The sequence below is a fragment of the Geotrypetes seraphini genome, chromosome 7, assembly GCF_902459505.1.
Source record: "Geotrypetes seraphini chromosome 7, aGeoSer1.1, whole genome shotgun sequence".
NCBI lineage: Eukaryota > Metazoa > Chordata > Amphibia > Gymnophiona > Dermophiidae > Geotrypetes > Geotrypetes seraphini.
In genome coordinates, this window is record NC_047090.1 from 166,153,112 (window position 1) to 166,166,049 (window position 12,938).

General features: G+C 41.4%; 1 protein-coding gene across 1 annotated transcript in view; it reads left to right on the plus strand.

Annotated features, from left to right (window-relative positions):
• Positions 1-3,228, plus strand: part of BCL11B (BAF chromatin remodeling complex subunit BCL11B) — a 306,049-nt gene extending 302,821 nt beyond the window's left edge. Inside the window, 1 exon segment of the mRNA XM_033952386.1 lies at positions 1-3,228. Coding sequence (XP_033808277.1) covers positions 1-302 — 302 coding nt within the window. The 3' untranslated portion in view covers positions 303-3,228.
• The last annotated feature ends 9,710 nt before the right edge of the window (positions 3,229-12,938 follow it).

A 12,938-nucleotide genomic window follows, 5' to 3' on the forward strand; every position in this document is an offset into this window, starting at 1 on the left:
GTGACACATGTGAGTACTGTGGAAAAATATTTAAGAACTGCAGCAACCTGACAGTGCATCGCCGGAGCCACACAGGAGAGCGGCCTTACAAATGCGAGCTCTGCAACTATGCATGCGCCCAGAGCAGCAAGCTGACACGCCACATGAAGACACATGGCCAGATTGGGAAGGAGGTCTACCGTTGCGACATATGCCAGATGCCCTTCAGTGTTTACAGTACCCTGGAAAAACACATGAAAAAGTGGCATGGAGAACATTTGTTGACAAATGATGTCAAAATTGAACAGGCAGAAAGAAGCTAGGAACCTCTCCCCTTCCCTACTGGGTTAAATCAGGGGTCTAGGAAACATTTAATTAATTTGTACAGTTTCAGCTATTGCCAACTGAGAAGAAAACAGACCTAACTTGCCTCCGTAAAAATAACTTAGCATAACTTGTGTGGTGCCAGAGCTTGGCACATAAATAAAAACCTATATCTAAACCTGAGGGTTGATTAAGGCAGTAAAAACTTGTGGAGCCTTTTAACTGTGCAATAATAATTTCTGTATTTATTGGGTTTTTGTAATTTTTGGCATGTGCAGGTACTTTTTTTTTTTTTTTTTTTTTAATTCTCGCTGTTTAAATTTCTTTTAAAAATTGTGTTGGGTATCTCTTTAAAAAAAAAAAAAAAAATACCCAGCAGTAGCCTGAGATTGCTTGCATGGGAGGGAACAAAGGGAAACATATCTTTTTAAGGTACTAATTTTGGGGGGCTGCTGCTTTTTTGTTTGTTTTTAAAGGAATTTAAGCTAAGCTTGTGTAATTTCTTGTGAAGAAGCCAACACTGGAGAGTAAACTTTCATTTTATGAATAATAATAATATTATTACTATTTGTGTTTTGGTTCAAAGCATGTAGGTCAGATGACAAAGCGGATAACAATCTTTCAAAATGGTAGCACTTAAACTTATTTTTGTAAATGGAGTCTGATATGTAGCACTGATGATGTCATAATGAGAAGGCGAGGGAGGGCACCTTTTATTTTCTGTGCAGATTTCACCCTGGAGGCCACTGAGCTATATACGATCAGGTATTAATTGAAAGGAGCTACATTTAACAAGCAATATATTTATTGTATATTTTTAGCAGGTAGCATGGCACTGGTAGGTGCCACGTAGACTATAGATGGGAAGACTGCTATAGGGCCAAGGTGCTAAATCACGTTTAATGAGAGCGCAAATGTTTAAACACATTAGCGGGGTAATTCTATAAACCCACCACTTAGAATACTAGCCCATATTTGCACGTAAGTGCTATGTGGTAAAGGGGAAATTCTATAAGTGATGCTCAGAATTCAACACAGGGAAAAAAAATATCGTCACCCAATGTAATTCTATGATCCCCCATACCTAACTTTTGGTGTCGGACCTGCACCTGCCGAAACCTGATGCAAATGTTGGCGCCCAAGTTAGGTGCGCTGAGGCAGTGTTCTGTAACTATGTGCGTAACTTTTCGGATTGCCCCCCCCCCCCAACATGCCCATCCCCTCCCGTGGCCACACCCCCTTTTCATTGACATGTTATTAGAGTTAGATGCCATGCCTTATAAAATTGCGCGCGGCCAGATGCGCGTGCAGATTTTAAGGGGTGCCAATTAGCATCGACAATTGGTTGCTAGCACCTGATTATTGACATTAATTGGCTCGTTAGTCAATTAATTTGCACACACATCTCAGGAGCGTGCCCAAATTCTGGTGCCCAAATATATATATATATAAAATATAGAGTAAGTGCATATCTTCAAAAGCATGTAATTTGTGGGGGCTGGGTAGAGCCTGGGCAGGGAAACTCTTTTACACATATAATTTATAGAATACTGTACGTTATCTGCATATCTCTGGAAACTAGACGCAAGTATTTACACCAGTTCTGTGACCAGCGTAAGAGCTTGCACCTAAGCATAGACCCTTGTATACAGTAGTGAAATGAGGGAAGTTTGTGCCCAGTGTGGAAGCGCTCGATATCGCTATGCCGTGTGCCCCCCCCCCCAATGCACTCTCCTCCTGTACCTCTTCAAATCTTCGCCGGCAGCAAGTAGAATCTCTAACCCACTGTTCATGCCGACTATGCCTTCTCTCAGAAATCATTTCTTGGTCTTGTGAACAGGAAGTGATGTCAGAGAGATGGATGAGGCTGGTGTGAGTAGTAGGGCAAGAGATCCTGCTCACTGCCAGCAAAGATTTGAAGAGGTACATATATGAGACAATTCCCATCGCCGGGGTCAGGGGAGAAGAGAGTGCTGGCGCCCCTGCCAGGACAAGTCCGGGGTGATTTGCCCCTCCTTCCTACACCACTGCTTGTATATAGCTAGGGTTGCCAGATTTTCCTTTCAGAAAATCCTGACCCCCTTAGCCCATCCCCCACCTAGTTACGCCAGGTTTTGAAAAGATGGCCGGACCCCCGGACATGTCCTCAAAAGGAGGATATGTCCTGGGAAATCTGGACATCTAGTAACCCTATATATACCCTATATATTACCATCCTAGCATTTGGTAAAGGAAAGGAGGCACCTACTTTCCTTTATTAGGACATGCATCAATCAGGTGCCCCGTTATAGAATGACTCCCTAATTGCCTGCATAATTAAATGTAAGCGGCTTGCTTGCAACAACATTGCTGTTAACACACATCGACAAGCTTGCATTAGTGGTTATACAAAACCACGTGGATAGGGTGATCAGATACAAAAATGTCCCACTATCCTGTTACACAGTGAAAAACTGAATGCATTGTCATGCAAAAAAAAAAAAAAAAAGTAAGACGCTTTCATGCAAAAGACTGAACTGCACTTCAGGGAGGTAAGCTTAGGTTTTTGCATCATTGCCCGCATTAGCATGCATTCTTCACTGTCTGTGTTAAGGCACGCCTCATTTGCATCTCACTTGCAATAACAAGCCATGCAAATCCAGTTTAGTACACGGTCCCTTTTGTTGCAAGATAAGTTCTTTTAGGTTGTCACTAATGCTATTAATAGAAAGCAAACTGCCATATTTTTTTGAGACTGAAAACTACTTCATAAAGCCACTATTGCTTAGGTAGGTTGGGAATTATAATTGCGACAGCTAGGCAACTAGGCACGCACAATCGGTCGCTTCTCATCCCAGGACAGAACATTCTGGAAGGGAGTATGATGTCAAATTGAAAGTGCAGTTTCTCACATCATAATGCACAATGATGTTATTGTATAGGGCAGGGGGGTAGGGAACTCCGGTCCTCGAGAGCCGTATTCCAGTCGGGTTTTCAGGATTTCTCCCAATGAATAGGCATTGAAAGCAGTGCATGCAAATAGATCTCCTGCATACTCACTGGGGAAATCCTGAAAACCCGACTGGAATACGGCTCTCGAGGACCGGAGTTCCCTACCCCTGGTATAGGGGAAAGGCAAGACGGGAAGCTTCCGTCAGTGGTGTTACCTGTTCTTGAGCTATGCATTATAGTCAAAACTACATAATAAGCTTGCTCTGCTCTCCAATTCCTTTGTATTCTGTGTTAGCATATTAGGAGTGGCAACTAACGGTGAACAATTAAAGATTTAATTATGTTGACCCGCACTTTAAAGCTTTTGTTAGTGTTTCAATGGCTTCTAAACAAGAAATTACACCACTTTTGTTGTACTCAACCCAGATGTGGGTTAAACTATAAGGGAATAACTGAGATTAAGTGTCGGTGTTGCAAAAGCGTGGTATTCACAATACTGGCACTATAAAAATAAAAACGTAATTTATTGGACGGTTTTTCTACTGCCATTCAATTTGATGTGAGTGCCTTGAAAACTGATCTTCCTATTACAGTCTCTTGAGACAAATGCAAAAACATTTTCTTTTCCTTTCGGGGGGGGGGGTAGGGGGAGAACAGAAACGGAGAAAAAAAAGTATGAACAAAACAATAAAATGAAAACTACAGTACTTTTCACAAAGCCACATTTGCTTAACCCCTCCCCCCTACACATACACGCATACATACACACACAATTCCTGGTTGAAGATAGCGGACAGAAGTAAAATCAATAACGACTCAGACTCCATGAAGTTAATCTAGCCAGCACAACTTCAACTATTCCAGGAGCCGAATTCTGTTCAAACTTTCAGGAAACGCTGCTTAGGGAACAGAACGGAAGCGATTTACTGCTGAATTTAAAAATAAAATTAAAAAAAAAAAAAAAAAAACTGAAAATGACACAAGTTACCGAATTGCTATCGTTGAACGGGGGGGAAAAAAAACTAAATATTCAGGAACAACGGCTAATTTTATATTTAAAAAAAAAAAAGAAGATAAATTTAGTGCACTCTGTCTTAAAATACGTTTACAGTATTGCATACGTACAAGGGTAAATAAAATTGTGTACATGTGTTGGAACGACCATCTGTTTTTTTTTTCAGTTTGCTGAATAGGTTATAAAGATAATGCCATAATGGTTATGTGTATATTGTTCTTATGTTTTTTATATATATTATTATTATTTTCAATTTTGGTGATGGGGATTTAGCATATATTATATATATTAAAATTTCTTGATTACTGTAAAAGTGGACCAGTATTGGTAATAATGGAGAATGCTTGGGCATTTTACAAAACCTGAAAAAAATTTCCTTTTTTTTCTCTTTCTTTTCCTTGGAAAATGTTGCAGTAAAATTTTAAATGGTGGGTCAATAAATTTGTTATTGTCACTGTAACTGTAAAAGTCTTGAGTTTTTTAGTACATTTTTTCTGCATTGGGTGTTAAACTATTTTTATCAAAAAAAAAATGTATAGAAATGTGTATTTGGGGGAACTAAAAGGTGATTGCTACACCATGTAGAAAAAAAAAAATATGTAGGGGGAAAAAGTGCTTAATATTGTTATTGCTTTGCAGAAAAAAAGTAATTTCTGACCTGTACGTCTTTAACCCTCTTTCCTGCCCCCCCCCTTCTCTTCCCCCTCCTTCTGGAATGGATATTGATCTCAGCTGGTTCATATGATGTAACTGTAATTTTTTTTTATCTGTATGCTTGTCCTTTTGAAGGGATTTTAATGTACCTTTTTCGTTTGTTAGTGAATTTGGAAGACAAACAGACTGCCGTAATATATTTTTTTAATTTGGCAGGATAAAACATTGCAAAAAAGGAAAAAAAGAAAAAAAAAATCTTTGTATGTTAAGGTCCTACTGTACAGGATAAAAGGTTGTTTGACGACCTAGGAGTAAAACAAAAAATGAAACAGGATAATTAAATGTTTTTGTTCAAAAATGATTTTGAGTTAATGTGTGTATGTGGGTGTAGATTATACATATATGTATGTAAGTGTGTATATATATACATACATATATATATGTATGTGTGTATGTATGTGTCTGAGTGTGTGTGTGTGTCAGAACAGGCCTACAGAAATGTCCTAGGTATGGGCTGTCATTTGAATGAGTGTCATCCTGCTAGTAAGAGCATTCCCTCTTCACCTCTCTCCTAATTGTGTAATCTTGCACGCACAACTTGACGCTTAGCGCAGAGTTGTGCCCAATGCGTAATTTGTTGGAAATTAGATGCTAATTGGCTTTAACAATCAATATTTGTCTATAATCGGTGTCGATTGGCGCAAACTTTGCAGCTTCATGCGTAACAGCCCTCAGTATTCTACAGACTGAGCAGGCAAAATTCATGGCGCACAACTGCAAGGGGGCTGTGATTTTAGGAGGGGCATGGGCGGGCCAGGGCATGCCTAGCGCTTCTGCGCACAGATTCTAGAATACTTGCAGTTAACGCAGCTGGCAGCAGCTGCGCGTGAATATTTATACCAGCCACTGAGCTAACGTAAGCGACCCGCCTAAAATTAAGTGTGTAACTGCTAAAACAACAATTACGTGCCAATAAAGAATTGGCACGTAGCACACGTCATCTTGGCCCCAAACGGTAGCGAATTATCCCCTATATGCACATAGTGGGCCCTTCCCCCCTCCCTCCCGGGCATGTGTGCAAACTGTCGCACATGTATTAACCGTTGCACACATGCACCCTGTCGGAAAAGAGAGCCTACTGTGTGTGTAAAGAGAGCCCATTATGCGCACATATCGCGCACTAATTAAGAGGATGCTGTTTTAACAACATTCACGGTGAGCAAAAAAAATTTCTAAACGAAAATGACACAACAATTTTATGGGTCCCCGTCCCTAAAATTTTCTGTTCCATTAAGGCCGTCTGACCTATAGGCTGCTTGGATCCTGCATCAAGCTCCTCTGGGGTATGATCTAATCAGGTTGGTTGGCACTGCTCTCCATATTACCGTATATACTCGAAAATAAACGGAGATTTTGGGGCCAAAAAAAGAGGTCTTGGTTTATATTTAAGTTCTCTTGTTGCAGGCCTCCCATGGGTCTGCCTGAAAAAGCCCTGGTGGTCCAGTGGTGAGCCAGGACAGGAGCAATATTTTAAAGCCCTGGTGGTCTAGCGGTGAAGTGGGGTAGGACTGATCTTCCTGCGAGACTGCAGCGGGAACTCATGGCAGGCGTTTTTAATTGCGACTGTCACAGGGCAGGAACGTAGGAAGGTCGTACCTGCCCTGCCTCACTGTTAGACCACCAGGGCTTTTAAGATAAGGTTTACAGGGGGGCAGGGGGAGGTTTAGAGTGCGCCGGGACAGGACACAGGAAGGATCGCTCCTGTCCTGGCTCACCGCTGGACCACCAGGGCTTCAGGCAGGCATCGGGGGCTGGGTAGGAAGGAGAGCTGGATGCAAGGCAGGGCACTTGAAATACAAAACCCCCGGTTTATATTTGAGTCAACCTTTTTTTCTCCTTTTTGGGGGAAAAAGGTTACCTTATTTTATATTCGAGTTTATATATACGGTAAATGAAATTCTTTTTTTTTGTTGTTGTTAAAATAATCACAACAAAGATTCCCTACCCCCCCTTCAAAATAAAAACATATGCTGGAGCAACATTCCTCAGGCATTTCATGGCTTAATATTTAACAAACTTTCTACTGAATAGTAAGCATTATAAGCAATCCATATCTCTTGTTTATTCTCTTCCCAGTATCTAGTTTCCTGTTCTGTTCTTTGAAAGAGAGTTGTTGTGTCTGTTTTGGCATGGAAAATGGGGATCTGCTAATTTAAGTAAGTGTGCAGCCCCGTCTCTTTCTTGCCAGACAGGACCTCATCTCCCTAAACCTCTTTGTAGTCCACGGATTACGTACGTGCATTATAGCTCTTCAAGCCAAGTTCTACATTCCAGAAACTTACTAATGTTTGAAGAACCGTAAGGAAATCCTGTGCCTTTGAAATTTCTTCTTTTACAGTATCATGACAATTACTGCCATATCTTTTTGGAGGGGGGGGGGGGTGAGAATTCACAGGAGACAAGGGATATAACCTCAAAACGGAAGCCACTAGTAATATCAGAAAAAATTTTGTAAAGTTGTTCCATTTTTGTAGGACATCTTTTGTGTTTGTCAAATCAAAAGAATGTGAAACAAAGAGAATGAAGAATAACTTCTTTCAAATGTAACAGACTTCTTTATTCAGACACACACACACACAAAAAAAAGCCAAAATAATTGCTACAGGGGCTGATGGGTAAACACCAGATTTATTAAAGAAAACCTCCCTGTTTTCATGGGGCAGATATTGGTTCTAAAAATTCTAGAAATGAGACTTCCTCCCCATGTCTGGTTTCTGTTTAAATGTATATCAGTTGTCAGTGCCACAGGTTTTCAGGTTTAATCAAGAACATGTTCTAGAGAAATCGTGTATTCTGTTTTACATTATGGGGTCTGTTTACTAAAATGTGTGTACGTTTTTGCACTTTTACCATCAGGAGTGTAGCCAGAAACCCAGTTTTGGGCAGGCCTGAGCTCAAAGTGGGTGGACCCGAGAACCCTGCCCAGCATCTCTCCCTCCCCTCCCCTCCCCAAGTAATCTGTGGTTTCTTAATTGCATTCCGGTAAACACCCCTCACCACCACCACCATATCTTTTAAGTCCTTTATTTTTTCGCCGGCAGTGAGCAGCAACTCATATTTCCTGCTTGTACTGGTCCACAAACAGGAAGTTTCCTCAGAGGGAAGGCCAGCGTGAACAGGTATGAGTGCCTTGTTGCTGCCAATGAAAAGATTTTAAAGGTACTGGGGCTTCAGGAAGTTTAGTTAAGAGGCCCCCAATCACCAGGAGGGAGGGAGAGATACCAAGGGCCTTTGGCTTGGGGATCCCTGCCAATTGCATCATAGCTGTGCCTGAGTTCAAAGGGGGTGAGCTTGTGCCCATCCATGGCTATGCCACTGCTTATTATGTGGTAAGTGCAAAGGCCATGCAAGGTGTGCCCAGCACGTCCCCTGCAGTTACTGCGTAGAAATGATCACATTATGCTTATTTATAATCAGCGCAGATGCACTGAAATCCCTCTCTTAAGAAGGCAGTCAATTCAACCATGCTAACTGCAATGTGCAGTCCATTCCCTCTCTTCACCCATAACTCACTCAATTCACGCCCCCTAATACACTACAATAAGCACAGGGTTTTTAGCGCACTAATTTTTTTTTAGCACACGATAGCCGTTATCACGGTCCCATGCTAATGATTAATGCATACCAAACCCAAGCCTACTGTTTAAGTGTTTAGTAAACAGTCCCCTATCGTTGGCCTAGTCTTTTCGTTCATATACGTCATGTAACACCAGCAGCTTTCTGATGATTTGGTTGAACCACTGAAAAGCCAGCAATCGTAAAGGAATGAAGCACAAGGACCTTTTGGTATTTTTTAATGGAGGCGTGGTGGAAATAAAGCATTCTCTGTTTGTATCCTGCATCTGCATGGGCTGAAGAATTGGGTCAGGTGGTCCAGACGGCTCTCATGGCAAGATCTGCGTGCTCTTATTGTTGTTTTAATAATGGTGATCTCATAGTTTGCATAAAGTCCATCCCACCTTCTGGTAAGAAATTTCTTGAATTGGGTCAGAAGTACTGAACCAGGCATGCCTGCCATCTTCACTTTTTAAGGTACATGAACTTTTTCCGCATGAAAAGCAGCGCCCCCACCCCCACCCCACTCCCCCATCCCTGCTAACTCTAGACCAGAAGTGTGAAAGTCCCTCCTCGAGGGCCGCAATCCAGTCGGGTTTTCAGGATTTCTTCAATGAATATGCATGAGATCTAGTAGCATACAATGAAAGCAGTGCATGCAAATAGATCTCATGCGTATTCATTGGGGAAATCCTGAAAACCCGACTGGATTGCGGCCCTCAAGGAGGGCCTTTGACACCCCTGCTCTAGACGGATGATGCCAATTGTTCTCCTTTGCAGGGAAATCATACCAACACAAGGTCCAATTCAGCATTTCATGCTGGTTTCTGAGGAAAAGACAGTCCAAGGTTCTGCCCATCAAAGGCAATCCATTTTTTTTTTTTTTTTTTTTAATGGTGCTGTTTGTAGTTTAAAACTGCAAAGCAAAGTTTTGTTATTCACGTTGATTGAATTTGCTTTGGGAAAGCAAGCCATTTTAATTACTTTTTCTATTGCTTATTGTATGAGTTTTTATTGTTTACTTGGAGGATTTGTCTTTTAATACAACCTGAAAGTATTTATTATTGCTTGATATTTCAGCTCTGTTGGAGAAACGGGAGCACGTTTGTTTATTTTTTTAAAAAAAATTTATTCTTATTATCACTGTTATGCATAAAATGTTGGGGTGGCAGGAGGTCATTTCTGTCTGGCTTAGTGAAATATTTATTGCTTCTTTTGTTTTCTCTATACCAGATTTTGGCCTCTTTTTTCCTCTCCCTTAAAGTCGCAATGTTGAGTTTAGCATGTGTCTTACATTTCATTTGTATGCTTGTTCAAACACAAAAGTTTGTTGCAGTCCTAAGCTACAAAAAAATAAAACTAAATTGAACATTTAACTTGATAACTCCATATCTTGTCTTTCCTGTTTTCTCCTCCAGCCTTTGCTAGAGTCTAATTCGTTAATTGTGGTTCATTTCAGCTACGTAACTATCTAATTAGGTCATTCAAAATGGTGGTACCTGCAAAACCTCCACAGTAACTGTTGGGGGCTGCCCATAATGCAGGGCAAAGGTCACCACTTTCCATTAATGGCATGTTGATACAAAGGGCCATATTTTATATAGGACGCCTAAGTTCGGGATCCGTGCATGGTAATTGACTGTGCAGGTTTTCAGTCAATCAAAAACAAACAAAAAAAAGATTAAACAATTTAAGAGTTCGGCATCAGACTCTTAGGACGCCTAGCGATGCTTAAATGGAGGTACCTTCTCTCATCTAAGGATGCCTATCTGAAAGGTAGGCATGGTTACAGGTGGAGAATAGGCAGGGTTGACTTAAGTGTCGTTAGGCGACCAAGATAGGCACCTCTAAAACACCTAGCAATGCCTAAGTCTCCTTAGGCACCACTAGGCCTGATTCTATAAACTGCGCCTATCGGTTGACTGATGCTAGGCATCGATTATAGAATCTGGCCCAAAATTAGCAATGCCTAAGTCTCCTTAGGCACCACTAGGCCTGATTCTATAAACTGCGCCTATCGGTTGACTGATGCTAGGCATCGATTATAGAATCTGGCCCAAAATGTAGTTAACTGCATGTCTGGAGGAATAGTGAAATGTCCCAAGTTATTAGACACATTAGCAATGTCAGATAATGACCCATGCATTAATTGCAAGACTCAGTCCCCATCCATTCTGAGTTAGGTATTTAATATAGTTCAAAGCTCTTAGGAGCTCGATGTTCTCCAGGGTTTCCACAGCTGGCATTGTGATTGTTGCAGGTTTACGGGTCTCACTGCGTCTTTGTCAGGTAGACTTTTTCCATTGTATGGACTTTCACAACAAAATTCAAATTTCTGACCAACTGACTTTCCCGCCAAAATTCAAATTGGTGGACTACCCTGTTCCCAATCAGGTCAGTGAACCCACTATTTACAAAGTCAAACTGCAGACTTCAGAGCACACCTTGAAGAAAGCCACAGCATGATGGCTGAAACGTCGGTTTCTGTCTGACAAAGACGCAGCGAGACCCGGAAACCTGCAACAAGCACAATGCCAGCTGCGGAAACCCTGAGAGAACATGTAGCCCAGCTCCACGAGGAAAATATCTTTAAACCTACCAGAGACTTTTTCCATTCTATGGACTTTCACAACAAAACTCAAATTTCTGACCAACTGACATTCCCGCCAAAATTCAAATTGGTGGACTGCCCTGTTCCCAATCAGGTCAGTGAACTCACTATTTACAAAGTCACACTTCAGAGCATACCCTGAAAAAAGCCACAGCATGGTGGCTGAAATGTCAGCTTCTACCTGACAAAGACGCAGCGAGACCCGGAAACCTGCAACAAGCTCTTAGGGGCCCTTTTCCTAAAGTCTATGAGGCTGTTAATGCACGATCTGGAGCACATTAACAGCTAACGCACAAATGCATTAACGGCCTATATGATATATTTACAGTTAGTGCACATTAAGGCCATTTTCTTGGAAGCGGTCAAAACTGGGTGGGGCATGGGTTGTAAATGAGCATGGAGTGTGTTTGGCATTTGATGAACTGCACTTGCCGTGCACTAAGGACCAGATTCTTATACATGGCACTAAAAATCTGGTGCCAATAAAATCTGGCACTCAACTTTGGACGTGAAGACTTATGACAGCTGAAAATTGGTGTAAATCCTGGTGCACAAATTGAGCGTGGCTCCCCACTCTTCTGTAACTGCATGGATCTTTTGTGAAGGCCCCTAGCCAGCCCATATCCTTCCCATGGTCACACCCCATTTTGAGTTGGCACGTAATCCAATCTAGGCAACTATTGTTACAGAATACCACGCAACCAGATCAAAAGAGGAACCCGAACTATAGCTATGTGATGCTGGGTTCGGTGTTAGGAGTCACTACCCAGGAAAAAGATCTCGGTGTTATTGTTGAGGATACATTGAAACCTTCAGCTCAATGTGCGGCAGTAGCTAAGACAGCAAATAGGAATTATCAGGAAAGACATGGAAAACAAAGATGAAAATGTTATAATGACCTTGTATCGTTCTATGGTATGGCCGCACCTCGAATACTATGTGCAGTTCTGGTCGCCATATCTCAAAAAAGATCTAGCAGAATTAGAAAAGGCACAAAAAAGGGTGACAAAAATGATAAAAGGGATGAGGAAAGGCTAAAGCGGCTAGGTCTCGAGCTTGGAGAAGAGATGGCTCAAGGGTGATATGATGGAGCAGGGGTGTCAAAATCGCATTAAGGAGCCAAAATCTAAAACAAAGGCTAAGTCGAGGGCCAGACCCCGCCCAATCTCCGCCCCAGACCCCGCCCCCATAATAGTACTAATTGTAACACTATTTTTTTCCATTCATTTTTCATATATACACACAATATAATCTTATTGACAACACATAATGGTTAATCACAAAATTAAACTACACAAAGCACACTGTATGCTTATTAACATTTATTCCTACCAGAACATAGATAGCCCCTATGCAAATACAGGACCACAAACTAAAAGTACTAATATATACAAACCAAACCCTAAGATTCAGGACTCTGCATGCAGTACAATCCCCAGAGAAAAAGAAACAAATGCATTTCTTCCTGAACAGTGCAAAATATAGACAGCAGGTGTAAATTCTCAAAATTGACACAATTCATTCACTACATTGAAAATAAAATCATTTCCCCTACCTTTGTTGCCTGGTGATTTTGGTTTTCAAACCATCTTTCCCAGTCTCTGGCTGCATTTCTTTCTGCCTGTGCTCTTAACTGTGTATCCAGGGCTACGTTATCCATTTGCTGTTTTTTTTCTCCTTCACTTTCTGCCATACATCCATCTTTGATCCAAACAGTTGAGAAACCTGCCCAGTATTGATGAGGGGGGGGGGCTTCTGTGTTTTGTTCTATACTTCCATCTTTAGCATTAACTTTTAACATTCAACTTT